The following is a 14,101-nucleotide window of genomic DNA, read 5'->3' as shown; positions in this document are numbered from 1 at the left end:
TTTTGATTAGAACAGAGTGTGTGCGCCTATCTGATTAACAGCTGTTGCTGGTAGTTGGAATCCAACCCCCAGCATGGATCAGGTCTTGTATCCATGGCAGCAGGGTATTTATTACAGTTCCTACCACTCTCCACCCAGGATTGGCGGACTTTAGCCCTTAATCATATCGAAAAGTAGGAGAACACAGGGACTGACTCTCTGACCAGCTGAAATAAAACAAAGGGGGGGGGAGATTCCTTAACAAATGGTGAGTGACAAACGTTTTTGATCTATTTGAAACCTACCTTATTGTGCTACATTCAGAAATTGAACATTTTTTCCTCCCCTCCTTCCTTTTTCCGCTACAGGCAAAATTTCTGTCCCAGGATCAAATTAATGGTACGTACCGTTGCTTTTTAATGAGCAGGATCAGTTTAACAAGTTTACCGCTAACAGCGTTTCTCATTAAAGGGTCTCATTCTGGGGAATTTACTTCGTTGTTTAACATTCTCATAATTCTTGAGGTGAACTGTCTCTGCTAGCTAATGTTTTTTAAAAGGGAACATTAGATGCAGTCAGCCGGAGACGTCCTCTCTGCAGTTGGCTGCTGGGGGTGGGGTGCGGTGCGGTTTGGGCTAGCAAAGGAAAGGGAGCAAGAAACTGGAATATCTTACAAACCATTTGTATGTATCGTTCTTAAAAACTAAGAATGCTGGATTTCAGGGGGAAAGAGATTTAACTCCCCGCCCCCAACCCTTTAACATTACATCTCTGGACAAATAAGGGAGAGAGAATATTTGAAGCAATAATTGGAGATACTGACGCAGTACTGTAAAGCTTTGGACCTTAAGCAAACCCCTAGAAAGGCAGGGGAAGGCTGGTTTGTTGAGCAAAGCACGGGACCGAGTCAGGAGAGCCAAGTTCTAATTCCCACTTCTTCCTGCGTGACCCTTGGCAAGTCACTTACCACCTCTCTGTGTTTCCCTCTCTCAAAATGGCCACAGCAGCGATCTGCCTTATTAACCACTTGGATAGAGCAGCGGGATCCTTGAATGGGAGGCAAAATAGAAACCTTGGTTTGATGATATGAACCCGGGGTGGGGGAGCAGGCCCAGGGATTGGAGGGTGCTGATTTGGAGAGGTAGTAGGCAGACAGCTAAGACAGGGGATACCTGAGGGGGGGGGGCAAATGGCATGCGGCAAGCAGCTGCCACTGGCCCTGCACAATACCGGCCGGCGAGGGGGATCGGAAAGGGTGGGAGAAAGTCAGGGTAGGGAGGAGCTGCAGAGCCAGCTCTGAGACGTGCTGGAAATCTTTCATCTCTGAGCCAGTCCACCCAAACCACTTAGTTCTTTACCCTGACCCACCAGGAAAGAACTGGGGGCGGGGCACACAAAACTTTGGCCTTTGAGCAGCATCAGTTGATCCCAAGCTGTTTACCGGAAACATCTTTTGAAAGGAGAATCACATACAACTAGGACAGGCTTCCTTACACCCCGGGTACAGGCTCCTGCCCTTTGGAGCCCATCTCTTAGCTGGAGCTGGTCTCAGGGAAGGTACCTCCGCGGTATTGTCCACTCAGCCAGACACAAAACTCTGCACTTTAACTCCAGGAAAGAGCTCGTCACAATCCAATCCCCATCACGAGCACTTACGGGATAGAAAGAGGTTGGGCTCTACATAGCCCCTGGCACCCTCAAGGTAGCTCAAGGCACTGTACAAATTACTAAGTCTAACACTGGCATGTGTCAGGGCCGAGTAGCCAACAGGGCAGCCTACAAGCTCCCATTGCCCAGGACAGCGGGATCTGCTGCTAAGGTTATTTTTAGAAAACTATCTGGAGTTCAGAATGCAATTCACAAAACACAGCAGAACTAATGCGCACACGACAGCAGGCCGGTCAGTGGCGTCTCCGCTAGGGCCGGCAGCAGCCACCCATTCTGTCTGCAGACTGGCCAAGGTCAGTAGAGCGCAGTCTCAGGGCAAGGCCTCCAAATGCTTGTGAGTGCAGTAAAAAGAACTAAAGAGGACGCGTTTCCACCAGTCCCCCATTGTGTGATGCACCTTACGTTTCTCAAAACAATGACCCAGCACCAAGCACATTGCTGGCATTGTCTCTCGGGGTGAAATCCTAGCCCCACGAAGTCAAGGGGAGGTTAGCCATTCACTCTAAGAGGGCCACGATTTCACCTCTAGAGACCAAGCAGGGTCTGGGCTCGCCTTTGGCCTGGGATTGCGTGGGCTACCCACCCCCTTGGGATGGGCTAGACCATTGCTGGGGGCCTGACTAGCATAGCCCCAGTGTAAAACCTACCTCAGCTCTTCCTTCTCCTGGGAATAAATGGCATCCGCGCCAATGTTCAAATTCAGAAGGTACACTGGAAAGAGCAGCACGGCCCATCGGCCACCCCAAAGCACACACACAGCGAGCAAGTTTCATAGTCCCCACAAGGCACAAGAGTCTTCATCTCATCCAAAGGACGGGCGTTGAACATGGTGCATATCCTCCCCCTCCCCACAGGACACCCCAGCCACATGGGCACGAGCTCTGATCCTGGTGAGAGACTTGAACAAAGGATGCTCCAGCCCAGAAGCAAGAGCGCTACCAAACGAGCCCTACAGACACTAATTATTGCTGCTGGAAAATTCAGCAGGGGAGATTTTTGACAGGGAGTCACACCCACGCACCCAGTCAGCCCATATTTAAAAGCCTGGTTGCACAAACTGAAAAAGCACTTGACCCTAAACGAACAATTCAATGGGTGCTGAGGTGGTCTATATGTAGTAGGCAAAGGCAATGGGTCAGTGGTTGGACGGAGGTCTGGGAGTTGAAAGCTGGCTTCTACCCCCAATCTCTGCAATGGACTTGCTTTTGTTCAGTCTTTGCATTCGGATCAAAATCTGTCCAGCTGCACTCTACAGCCCTAATTAACAGCAGAGAGTAACCAGCCCGCGAAAACCAACATACGGACTTATCTAATTGCACAACAGAAAGCACCGAGATCAGGCTGCTGGAAAGCAATAGGGAAGCTCGCTTATTGCTAAAGCACTGGCCTGCTCCATCAGCCCAACTAGTTAAAATCCAGACTCACTTTATTAGATAAAGGAGTTGACCTTTCGAAATTCAGGATCCATCTTCACCAACAAATTGACTGTTCTTTAGCCTAATCTATGGAGACAGGTCCTTACGGTCTCAGTCGTCTCAATGAAATCAGCTACTAGCCAGATCCTCACAGAGCTGGGGCAAGGTTTTAACCATCTTCTCACACCAGCCATCTATTTTCTATGACTCCATGGCTGTGAAGTTTTCACCTTTACTCCAGCCTCTGCCACGGAATCTAAATTCTTATTTCTAGCCCTTAAAGCTGTCAGGGGAACCTTTGAATGCAACCGACGCAGTGAAAGTCTGCCAGAGTCTCCATACACAACAAAGCTGAGGAGAACTGCTCCCATTCATCCCAGGGCAGCGTTAATCTTGAGTTCTGTTTCCATCATGAGGATATTGGGAAGAGGGTGGGGAAAAGGTTAGCAAGACTAGCGTATATATTTGTTTTGCCGTAGCCTTGGTCATGGGCCAGGATCTCATTGTGGTAAGTGCTCTACAAACAAAAAACATGGACCTTACCACAGAGATCACCCCTACCCCACAGAATTGTATTTTGGCTTGGTAGTAGGTCGCAGCGTCACGACTGATTTCTTTCAGTACAATTTAAAATGACATCACAGCACGGTGTGTCTAGTTCCCTATTTTCCCTTTGTTCATTTCCTTAGGCTTGTCATCCAGCCATGGGTCCTTTGGGAATCGGAGGGAAAAGGAGTCAGGGAAGTGAGCCGTTTGTCTCTGTAGGTTTCTCTTAGTTGTTCAGAGAATGTCGGTCAATTGTTTCAACACCACCGTCCTCTTCTCATTAGTATTCCACCCAGTAGATTTAGACAGTTAAGTGTTTAAAAAGCTATTTCCCAAGCAGAGATCCTTTGCCGCTCTGATGAATGTTTAGGAGCTCAAGAACTCCATAGCTCATTAGTCTGAATATATTAAAGGAGGCTTGAGTTGCTAGGGCTCATGGAATTCACTGTTCTGTACTACTCCGAACAGGGGTTTGTTCCCAGGACCATCTAGAGACTCCCTAACGTCTCACCACTGTTACAGGGTCATAGAATCATAGCACTGGAAGGGACCTCAAGAGGTCATCTAGTCCCGTCTGCTGCACTCATGGCAGGACTAAGTATTATCTAGACCATCCCTGACAAGTGTGTGTCTAACCTGCTCTTAAAAATCTCCAATGATGGAGATTCCACAGCCTCCCTAGACAATTTACTCCAGTGCTTAACTACCCTGACGGTGAGGAAGTTTTTCCTAATGTCCAACCTAAACCTCCTTTGCTGCAATTTAAGCCCATTGCTCCTTGTCCTATCCTCAGAGGTTAAGAAGAACAATTCTTCTCCCTCCTCCTTGTAACAGTCTTTTGTGTACTTGAAAACTGTTATGTCCCCTCTCAGTCTTCTCTTTTCCAGACTAAACAAACCCAATTTTTTCAATCTTCCCTCGTAGGCCATGTTTTCTGACCTTTAATCATTTTTGTTGCTCTTCTCTGGACTTTCTCCAGTTTGTTCACATCCTTCCTGAAATGTTGCGCCCAGAACTGGGCACAATACTCCAGTTGTGGCCTAATCAGCATGGAGTACAGTAGAAGAATTACGTCTCGTGTTTTGTTTACAACACTCCTGCTAATATATCCCAGAATGATATTTGCTTTTTTTTTTTTTTCAACAGTGTTGCTCTGTTGACCCATACTTGGCTTATGGTCCACTCTGACCCCCAGATCCCTTTTCACAGTACTCCTTCTTAGGCAGTCATTTCCCATTTTGTATGTGTGCAACTGATTGTTCCTTCCTCAAACAAAGTACTTTGCATTTGTCCTGATTGAGTTTCATCCTATTTACTTCAGACCATTTCTCCAGATCATTTTGAATTTTAATCCTATCCTCCAAAGCACTTGCAACCCCTCCCAGCTTGGTATTGTCCACAAACTTTATAAGTGTACTCTCTATGGCATTATCTAAATCATTGGTGAAGATACTGAGCAGAACCGGACCCAGAACTGATCCCTGTGCGACCCCACTCGTTATGCCCTTCCAGCATGACTGAGAACCACTGATAACTTCTTGAGGCCCCTTCCAACCCTACATTTCTGTGATGGGAGCTAGCTGCACTATGAGCCACTAGAGAAGCTAGAAGGAAAAGGCCATCCACCACTTTGACCACAAGTTCAGGAGCTGAATTTAAGGACAAGCCTCAACAGCTCCTTTTCTCTACTCCCTTCTCCTCTTTGGAAAGGTCTAGTATGTATGTGTACACACACACACAGAGTGTTCAGGTAGTCATCTGATGCTTTAGCTACAAGGGTTGATGAAATGCTGGAAGAGCTAAAACTCTGACCAAGTCAATTGGTCATTTTGCAGGTTTAAATAATCTAGCTGCTTTTTCCTCCTGACTAGTAGACTGCAGGGAAATTTCACTTTCAAACTAAGGCAATATTGGATGGCAACACACACAGTTTTTTGTTTTTAAACTAGAATTCAAGGAATGCTTTTCTCTATACGATAAGAAACAAAAAGGCAAGATAAATGCCAGTGACCTGATCACAGTGATGCGGTGCTTGGGAACCAGCCCAACTCCGGGAGAGGTAGAGAGACATCTTCAAGGACATAAAATTGGTAAGTAAAATAAATCTGGACCGCGAGGATTATTAAAACAAGGCAGGTGACATGTAGAGCTCTCAATCTGACAATAACCAAGTGAAAAGTAAGTCTAAAATGTTCAACAAGGAGGACCCCACCCAAACTAGCAGAAGAGGAAGAAGTTGGACATGATGGTATTTGCTAAGACTCACCTTTTCTGCTGTTGAGACGCTATAGTAATAAAAATGAGCAAGGCAGGAATCTAGGTAGATCAGGGTCTAAGATGAGACAGCCTAGGCAATACAGGGTAACCAGAACTTGGGCACAAGAGGGGTCAGATGTGCTGGATGATGGATAGGAAGGGCACATTTAGAAGACTTCACAGACAAGTCAAGCACAGGTATCAAAATGGTGCCCTAAGGACATCAAGAGGAGTGGGGAAAGGAGACATGCTTAAGAACCCTGTGCTGTCACAGTTGTGTGGAGCTGCAGCCCTCCCGAGATCAGAGAGTCCCCTCAAACCAGGCTAGGAAGGGAACAAAAAAAGGTCATTTTCAGCTCCAGATGTTTTATTCAATCATCTCTAAAAAGCACAGACTGGGGGGAGGTCAAAGAAGAGTCATGAACTGAGGTGGTCTGCACCAACCCATTGTGGGGCAGGGGCTTTCCGAGTGTCTGACAAGGCTACAGAATTGTTATAGCTAAAGACCAGGCTCCTCCAACCACCGGGGGGGAGCACCTATACCCGGATGAGCTGAAATGTGGTTCAGGCCCTTGCCCTGGGACAAAGGTTACTCCCCAGCCGTGCCCCCACGACAGGGCACGTGGCAGTGTACTCAGGCCGAGGCAGCACCACCACCAGTCTTAATGAGTCTTTCAGTTCGTACTGGGCCCAAGGAGGGCACCCGCCCCGAACGCTGGGCGCCCTTAACCCTTGTTTTAAACGCCCCTCAGACCCGTGAAGAGCCAGACTCTCAATTAATCCTACACGGCCCTGATCCTTAGCACCACGTGCTGGGACCCAAAGGCGTTGCCATTAGCTAGCACGCTGAGACGCCTCCGAGCTCGGTGGAATGCAGGCAAGCCCTGGCTAACGGCCTGAAGGTGGACCTCCCACCTCACCGGCATGGCACAGGCCACGCACCGCGTGAGGGTCTCAGAAGGGAAGCAAGGCAATTCCTAGTTCGTAAGATGAGGATTGCCAAGGAGTAAGAGCGCGTCAGTCTGTGGAACAGCCCTGCAAGGCAGGGCCTCAGTGAGGGACTAACTGCCTGTATCCGGTGCATACAAACAAGAAGAGACAACGAATCTAGCTCAGGGAAGTAGGCCGAGCTCTCAGAGGAAAGGGGAAGAGTGAAGGCCAGAGGAGGCTGGGCTGATGGGGCGCGTATATGCCACTAGCTAAACAAGAACGTTTGTTGCTTTGTGTCACGTTTCCAGACAGAAAGGCAGAACTGGATTTTTCCACTTTCCTGACCATCATGTACAGGCAAAGGCAGCAGGAAGACCCTGAGAAGGAAATCCTGGCAGCCCTGGCAATGACAGACAAGCAGAAGAAGGGTTTCATCACCGCTTCTGAGCTGAGAGCGAAACTCACCAGGCTCGGAGAAAAGCTCTCAGAGGACGAAGGTACAGCATCAAAGGGCAGCATAAGTTCAACACCTTTCTAACCCCCCTCCTCTCCCTCCACCCAACCCCCACTGGAGTCAGAGATGAGATCACAAACACCTGTGGGTGGGTAGCATGTGACCTGCGTCTGCCAGTGATCTTCAACCTCAAAGGGCTGGGGCACACGCTTCATGGTAGAGCCAAGTCACAGGGGGTCACAATCCAATCACGGCACAGCGTGCTGACGTTGCGTCATGAGGCTTGCATTATGACATTGCGTTATCACAACTCTAGGTCATCACACTAATGCCACACATTGTTGCTACATTAGGGTATCACTGAGTTGCTCTTTGCAGCTTCACACAGTATTCTTTTGCTTTTCTTTTTACTCTCTTCTGATCCAACTAGTCATCGGTACCTTTCCTACATGAGGCAGAAGAGGAGAGCCAACCCAAATCACAAGGGCCACATACCGCTCCATAGCCCCAAGCTAAGGCTTTGATCTAAATCATAAACAAGCCGCTGCCTTATTCTCCATAAATATTTTGTTCATCTCAGGTTAAAGTTGGCTGGAGGCTAGGAAGAAGTAGAGAGGAGTTACTCACCTGGCAGCAGATAGAACAGAGCCACACTCTTGGGGGATCAAGCCTTAGGCCTACGCTTAAAATACAACCAAGGGAGCACAAAAGGGGGAAGGCGAACCCTGCCGTGAGGGGGGCTGATTACCCAGGCCCGCCATCGCCAGACGGGGAAGCAGTAAATCTGGCCAGACAAAGGAGGTACCTTGCCACAATCCTTAGTCAAAAATCTGCCCCCAGCAATTACAAGAGCTCTCAGGGGGCATCAAAAATTATCTGAAGAAGTTTTTATGGGACTGATTTTACCTCAGCCTTTTACAATCCTCTGAAAAGCTTTTTCTGCTTCAAATGTCATATGCATTGTCTGTGGACAGAAGCTTTTGGCGGGAGGGGGTCTGAATTTGAGAGAAATCAGACAAGCCATTTTTTGGAGATAGGCAGAGAAATGTGCCAAATGCCATCACACCAGGTAGCTCAAATGTTCATGGTACTTTATTACTCAAAAATGGATCCACTGCACACTTCACATTTGGCTGCAGTTCTCTCAAAACTCTGGTGCATTTTGCCATATTCCAGGAAAGAGGCTCTCTAGCTTTGAAGTCACTCAATCCCTCTCTGTCGTGGTTCCTTGCTGTCCACTCTGCCTCGTCATCAGGGGCAGTTGTCTTCAGGCTCGGGCTGCACCGAGGGGAGTGGGGCAAGTCCTAGGTGGTCTGTGGCTCTGGGGCCATCTAGCAGAGGCAAGTACGCCGTAGTAGTCTGGGGCTCCTGTCCCTACCCTTGGACGGCACGGTGCCCGATGTAGTCTCTAGCCCGCAGCCTCGCAGCTGGGGCTGATACCAATTAACGGGGCCGGGCTGATAACAGGCTGTAGCCTACGTCTCCAGGCCTCCGGCAGCCAAACACAGTCAATAGCCCAAGCCCTTTGGGGTGGGGCAGAGCAGGGAGCAGGCTTTAGCCTAAGCTTGGGGCTCAGGCAGCCAGCAAATGCACATCATCTCAGGGTTCAGGTAGGGGTGAGCACCCACACAGTCTAGGGGGCTCCAACAAGGATTGAGCACCCAGCAGGCAGTCTAGGGTGCTGGCAGGGGTGTTCACGAAGCACAGGCCTCCTGGCCTAAGATGGGGAGTCGGCCACCCCGGGGCTGGGGTGCCAGGGGGACACAGGCCCGCCCTACTCCACCGCGTTCCAGCCCAAGACCCTAACAGTGGCAGAGGGGTCTGGCACTGGGTCAGTGGGGATCCAGCCGCAACATGCCGACCCAGACGCAGTCATCCCTGTAGCTGGCCAGTTGTCAGCTGCCCCTGGGCTACTTCCTAACTCCCCGGGGTTTGGTATCTCTGGTCTCCACCAGTCCTCGGGCTACACAGCCGACAGTAGTCCCAGCAACTTCTCGTCTGGATCCGTCCCGGATGCCTCAGCAAGGCAGGGGCGTCTGTCTCCTCTGCTGGCTCCAGCCCAACTGCGCTGCAGAGCCCTCCCTTTATACTTCCTGCCCCTCCCTTGTACGTCCGGTGAGGGGGTGGGGTGGATTTGGCTCCACCCACCAAAGGGAGCGTAGTGCTCCCTCACTCTCCAGTCCGGAGGGAGGCCACTTTACCTCACTACTGTCTCACATTAGGAACTTTAGAAAGACCCATCTAGAGTCTGGCAGATTTGGTAAGATTTGCTTAAAACCCAAGTCCACAGACTTTGTGTGCACATCCCCAGGCTCTTCACTGGCACAAGAACTGCCCTTCTTAATGCTAACGTGGAATTTAAATTTAATGGGTACACTCCCTCCATTTACCAGCATTAACTAAACTAGTTTTCAGGGAGATGTCTCAGCAAGGCAGTGCCTCTTTACATAGCCCAGTTAGAGTATTCTGGAATAGCAGCTTATACACATTTTTTCATCTAAAACAGGTTAGTTAAAACTCAAGTTATTGTTAAAGCTGAACAAAAAATGAAAAATTCTGGAGGCATTAGCCAGAATTAAAAACATCCTAGGTTGTTCTGTACATCCTACGCACTTCACATTCATTTGAGAGCAGACACAGAGTTTGCCAGCCAAATTACAATGCACTATAGATTTTAATGAAGCAGGCAGTGGAATAAGGAATCCACTCAAGACCTTGGCTTGACACAATGAACTCTAACTTGTTAAGCTGCAATAAATATTTCATGCTGCAACGGACTCAATTTCAAAAGCCTCCGCTATGTTCAGTAACTACTGGCATGTGGCTTCATTTGTGGTGTTGCTTAAAGTGGGCTTTTAAAAGCCTTCATCTCTCCAGCAAAATATCATTTTCCATTTTCCAGACAGGAACGAACAAAAGTTACCGTGGTTCAGTATTCAAAATGCTGCTCTGCTTTGGCTGGGGTGGGGTTTGAAGTTTATCCGTTTTTCAAGGTGCATGGTTACCATGTGGATAGTCTCTTCTTTGAAAGCAGAAGTATTAGATCTCTTGATCACACAAAGAACAGTTACTTACCTTACAGTAACTATGGTTCTGCAAGATGTGTTGTCCAGGTGGATTCCACTCTTGTAGTCCTGGGAGGTAAGAGGGAACAGAGGCACAATTGGACCCACTCTGCTCTTGGGTTGGGGGGGGCAGGTGTGGCCCCAACACACACAGCTGACCAAAAGGATCTGCTCCTAGGCGTCCGGGGCACATGCACAACGACATTATGTCTGCACAGCAACTAGACACCCACGGCTGACCCGTGCCCCCTGACTCGGGCTTGTAGGGCTGTTTCCCTGCCAGAGCCCAGGCTTTGGGACCCTGTGGAGTGGGGCGTCCCAGAGCTCAGGCTCCGGTCCGAGTCTGGATGTCTACACTGCAATAAAACAGCCCCAAAGCCGGAGGGTTTTTCTTTGCTGTGTAGACGTCCCCCAAGAGCGGAATCCAGGTGGGCAATCCCTCCATCACACGGCACGGCTCCTTGCCTGCCTTCTTCCCCCAGAAATTACATGGACTCACCGTTTCCACAACGGTCCCTGTGCAGCAGTCTATTTATAGCATCAGCAGTGCTTTCTGGCCCTCTCCTCAGGACCTGAGGGGAACAGAGGTCTCCCTGCCTTGAAGCCTCTATGTAACTGGGCCCACCTCCCTCTCCTTGGCGCTTCCTTCCTGCCTCTTTATCAGCCTTGGGCTGATGGGCTAATTGGCTCCCAGCCAGCCAGCCTGATTGTCTAAACTAATGAACATCAGAGTGATCAGAGTGCGGGTTCACCTGTTCACCCCCTGCACGAACTGAAATTGTATGGCCTGTGGTATCCAGGGGAGACTAGACGATTTAATGGTCCTTTCTGACCTTAAAAAAAAAAAAATCTATGGAACTGTCGCCCAAAACAATATCTGCCACAAAATCTCTAGACAGACAAGGTGGGGAGGGTAATATCTGTTATTGGACCAACTGTTTGTGGTGAGAGAAGCTTTTGAGCCACACAGAGCTACAACTAGACTGCATACAAAGTCACTAGATTTTTTAAATATTAATTTTAACACCTACAGAAGAAATAGGCAAGCAACTAGATTCCTCTTCCCTCCTGCCATTTGAGAAGAGAAAGATGTCAAAGTCTCCCGTAGTGATTTGGTACAATATGCCGTGTTGGTCCCAGGATATTAGAGATGCAAAGTGTATTAGGTAATATCTTTTATTGGACCAGCTTCTGGTGGTGAGAGAGACACGCTTCCAAGCTTACACAGAGCTCTTCTTTAGGTCACAAGGAGAGCTGTCTCTAAGCTAAAAAGCTCGTCCCTCTCACCAACGGCAGTTAGTCCAACAAAAGATATTCACTCCCGCACCTTGTCTGTCTTGGTACAATATGACGTTGCAGTTGCATTTTCACACTGTCTCCTCTGTGAACATGTTTGACTGGCACTTTATTATTTGAACAGGACACTTGAAAATAGATAATCTATAACAGATATATCTACTGCCCATTTGAATTGCTTAGTTTGGTGGGGAGGAGGGGGCAGCGTCCAATACTGAAGGTCAGAACATTTGATGTGTTGCCAAGACTTTTGCACAGCCATGGTGAAAAGCATCAGCATTGCATCACTGTCCCCCAAAGCCATTGGCTCAGCAATTTATCCCTAGCACACCGTTCATTATTGCATTGCTAGAGCTATATTATAACCAGAACTCTAAAGCCATCATGAAATTTCTCTTGGGTTCAAACACCGAGGGCCTGTCCATAGGACAAAATGGCACTGGCATTTCTAAGGTGTGAATTGAAGCCAATTTTGTTGGCTCCAATTGCAGTGCAATCCTCAGCATGGACACTTATTTTGGTTTGTGTGGTTTAGTTTAAGTCAATAGGGAATACATTTAAATTAAACCCAAATAAGCCACTCACGCTGAAATAAGAGTGTGTCCGCACAGGGATTGCCCCCATTTAAAAATTGGTTAAAGTTAAACCTGTGAAAGTTTCCGATGTAGGTAAGGCCTGCGGGTCAGATCCTCACGTGGGGAAGTCAGCTGAACTCCATGGGCTTTAAGAGAACTACAGTTTATTGTCAGCTGAGGAATGACCCTCTGTGCTTGTGTTTCCCAGTAAGCGTCCACCTCTCCATGCCAAACTCTGAACTCAGTGTAGATCAGCCACTAATATTTCAAGTAACTAAATCAAATTTTGATTTAACAAAAGCCAGATTTTTAACAGTCATTTAAATAAAGGCAATTGAAGGAGGATGACACAGTACCTAAAATAAGTTGAACAGAGATGGTTACATTTTGTTATTTACAGTGGATGACCTTCTAAGAGAAGCTAACATTGCACCAAATGGGATCGTGAAATATGAAGAATTCATCCACACCATCACCCTTCCTCTTGCAGACTACTGAGTTTTAGAATGACGAGACTGCATCGGTAGGGAAATAGGCAAGCTTTTCCAGCTTACATTTCCTGGATCACTTTTGGGCTCACTGGAATCAGCACTGCTTGCCTTTAAGGAGCAATGTTTTGCCTTATTAGATGGAAGTATTTATGTTTGAACAGGTTTTTCCCATTGCAAGGCCCGGCCACACCTTCCTTGTCAGTTGGAATGGAGTGTTCATGTCAAACACTGGATGTATTATTTTAAATGAATTGAATGCCATGTTATATTGCATAAAGCTTATCATGCTTACAAACCCACTCATTAGTAATTAGCATTTTAAAAACACGTTATACTTTAATGGGGACAGTTTTTCAGAGTAAAATCAGCTATCTACCTTAATGTCACAGGGAGATGGTTGTTCTTGAGAGTAAAAGGAAGAAAGAACAGCTATTTGGCCTGACTCTGTGAGCCTGTGGTAGCCAACTATTCCCTGTGTATAAGATATCCTAGGGTGCTTGACTATGCTACCCATAAACCTTGGCAAGTTTGGAACGACCATGCATATCGCTCGCACCACTGCCTGGATACACACAACCCACTGATCAATCGTCTTGCCGTTATGGAGAAGCCGAGCCAACACGCCAGTGAGAAGGGGAGCTCAGGACCGTGTTGGCTATCTGGATGAGGACAGTGGTCAGGCAGATGTGAGTTCTTCCAAACAGAATCACAGCAACAGTGGTTACTGGGCTTACAGTGAACTGCGAGAAACAGGAGCCTTCCTATTACTCTGCAAGCGTGATAAGGGGTTCCCTGTGCAGCATAACTTTACTCATCCAGACTCTTGGGGAGTGGAGGACAAAGAGGAGCAAGATCTCCATACTACCATGCTTATGACCTTTTATTAATCAGGAAGCTACATCAACTTGCAACACCATAGGAAATCTCCATGAAGTTGGTCCAATAAACAATATTACGTCACCCACATTATCTCTCTGTGAAGTTAGACACCCACAGCGACTCCTGAGGGCTTTGCATAAGAAATCTCAATCCTATGCAGAAAAGAGAGCCGTAGTCCTTGACCGAGACACTGTGGGATAGCTGCCCAGAACATACTCCTAAAGACACTTCAGCAGTGTGGACACAACAATACAGTTGTGATGGCAGAACCATGTAGCCTGGTCAGGGCTGTAAACTAGGGTGATCAAACCCATTCAGTGGAGTGGGCTGAATTTCAGCTTTAAGTATGGTCCCTTGACCTGGGTATAAATTTAGGACTACATAAACGCCTTGGTCCCCAGCAGATGTCAATGGGAGGTTGGCACAGACTATGGTCTTTATCTAGTAACTGAACTTGTAATGCTATCTCTTCAGTACATTAGCAAGATACTATACTCCCTGCTAGGATCACTGCTGTATCTGTCCATTGGTGCTCTTCCTCCCCACT

The 14,101-nt window shown here is 47.9% G+C and overlaps 1 protein-coding gene across 1 annotated transcript; it reads left to right on the top strand.

The window, feature by feature from the left end:
• The first annotated feature begins 110 nt into the window (after positions 1-110).
• CALML4 (calmodulin like 4) lies at positions 111-12,974 on the top strand. The gene is made up of 5 exons (XM_048865817.2): positions 111-247; positions 348-378; positions 5,558-5,698; positions 7,103-7,291; positions 12,585-12,974. Exons 1-5 carry the CDS (start codon positions 245-247, stop codon positions 12,680-12,682), a joined length of 462 nt encoding a protein of 153 aa, XP_048721774.1. The 5' UTR covers positions 111-244; the 3' UTR covers positions 12,683-12,974.
• The last annotated feature ends 1,127 nt before the right edge of the window (positions 12,975-14,101 follow it).

The sequence above is a fragment of the Caretta caretta genome, chromosome 10 (assembly GCF_965140235.1).
Source record: "Caretta caretta isolate rCarCar2 chromosome 10, rCarCar1.hap1, whole genome shotgun sequence".
In the NCBI taxonomy this organism is placed as follows: Eukaryota; Metazoa; Chordata; order Testudines; family Cheloniidae; genus Caretta; species Caretta caretta.
Note: the sequence above shows the minus strand (reverse complement) of the source record. Positions and strands in the feature narration are given on the sequence as shown.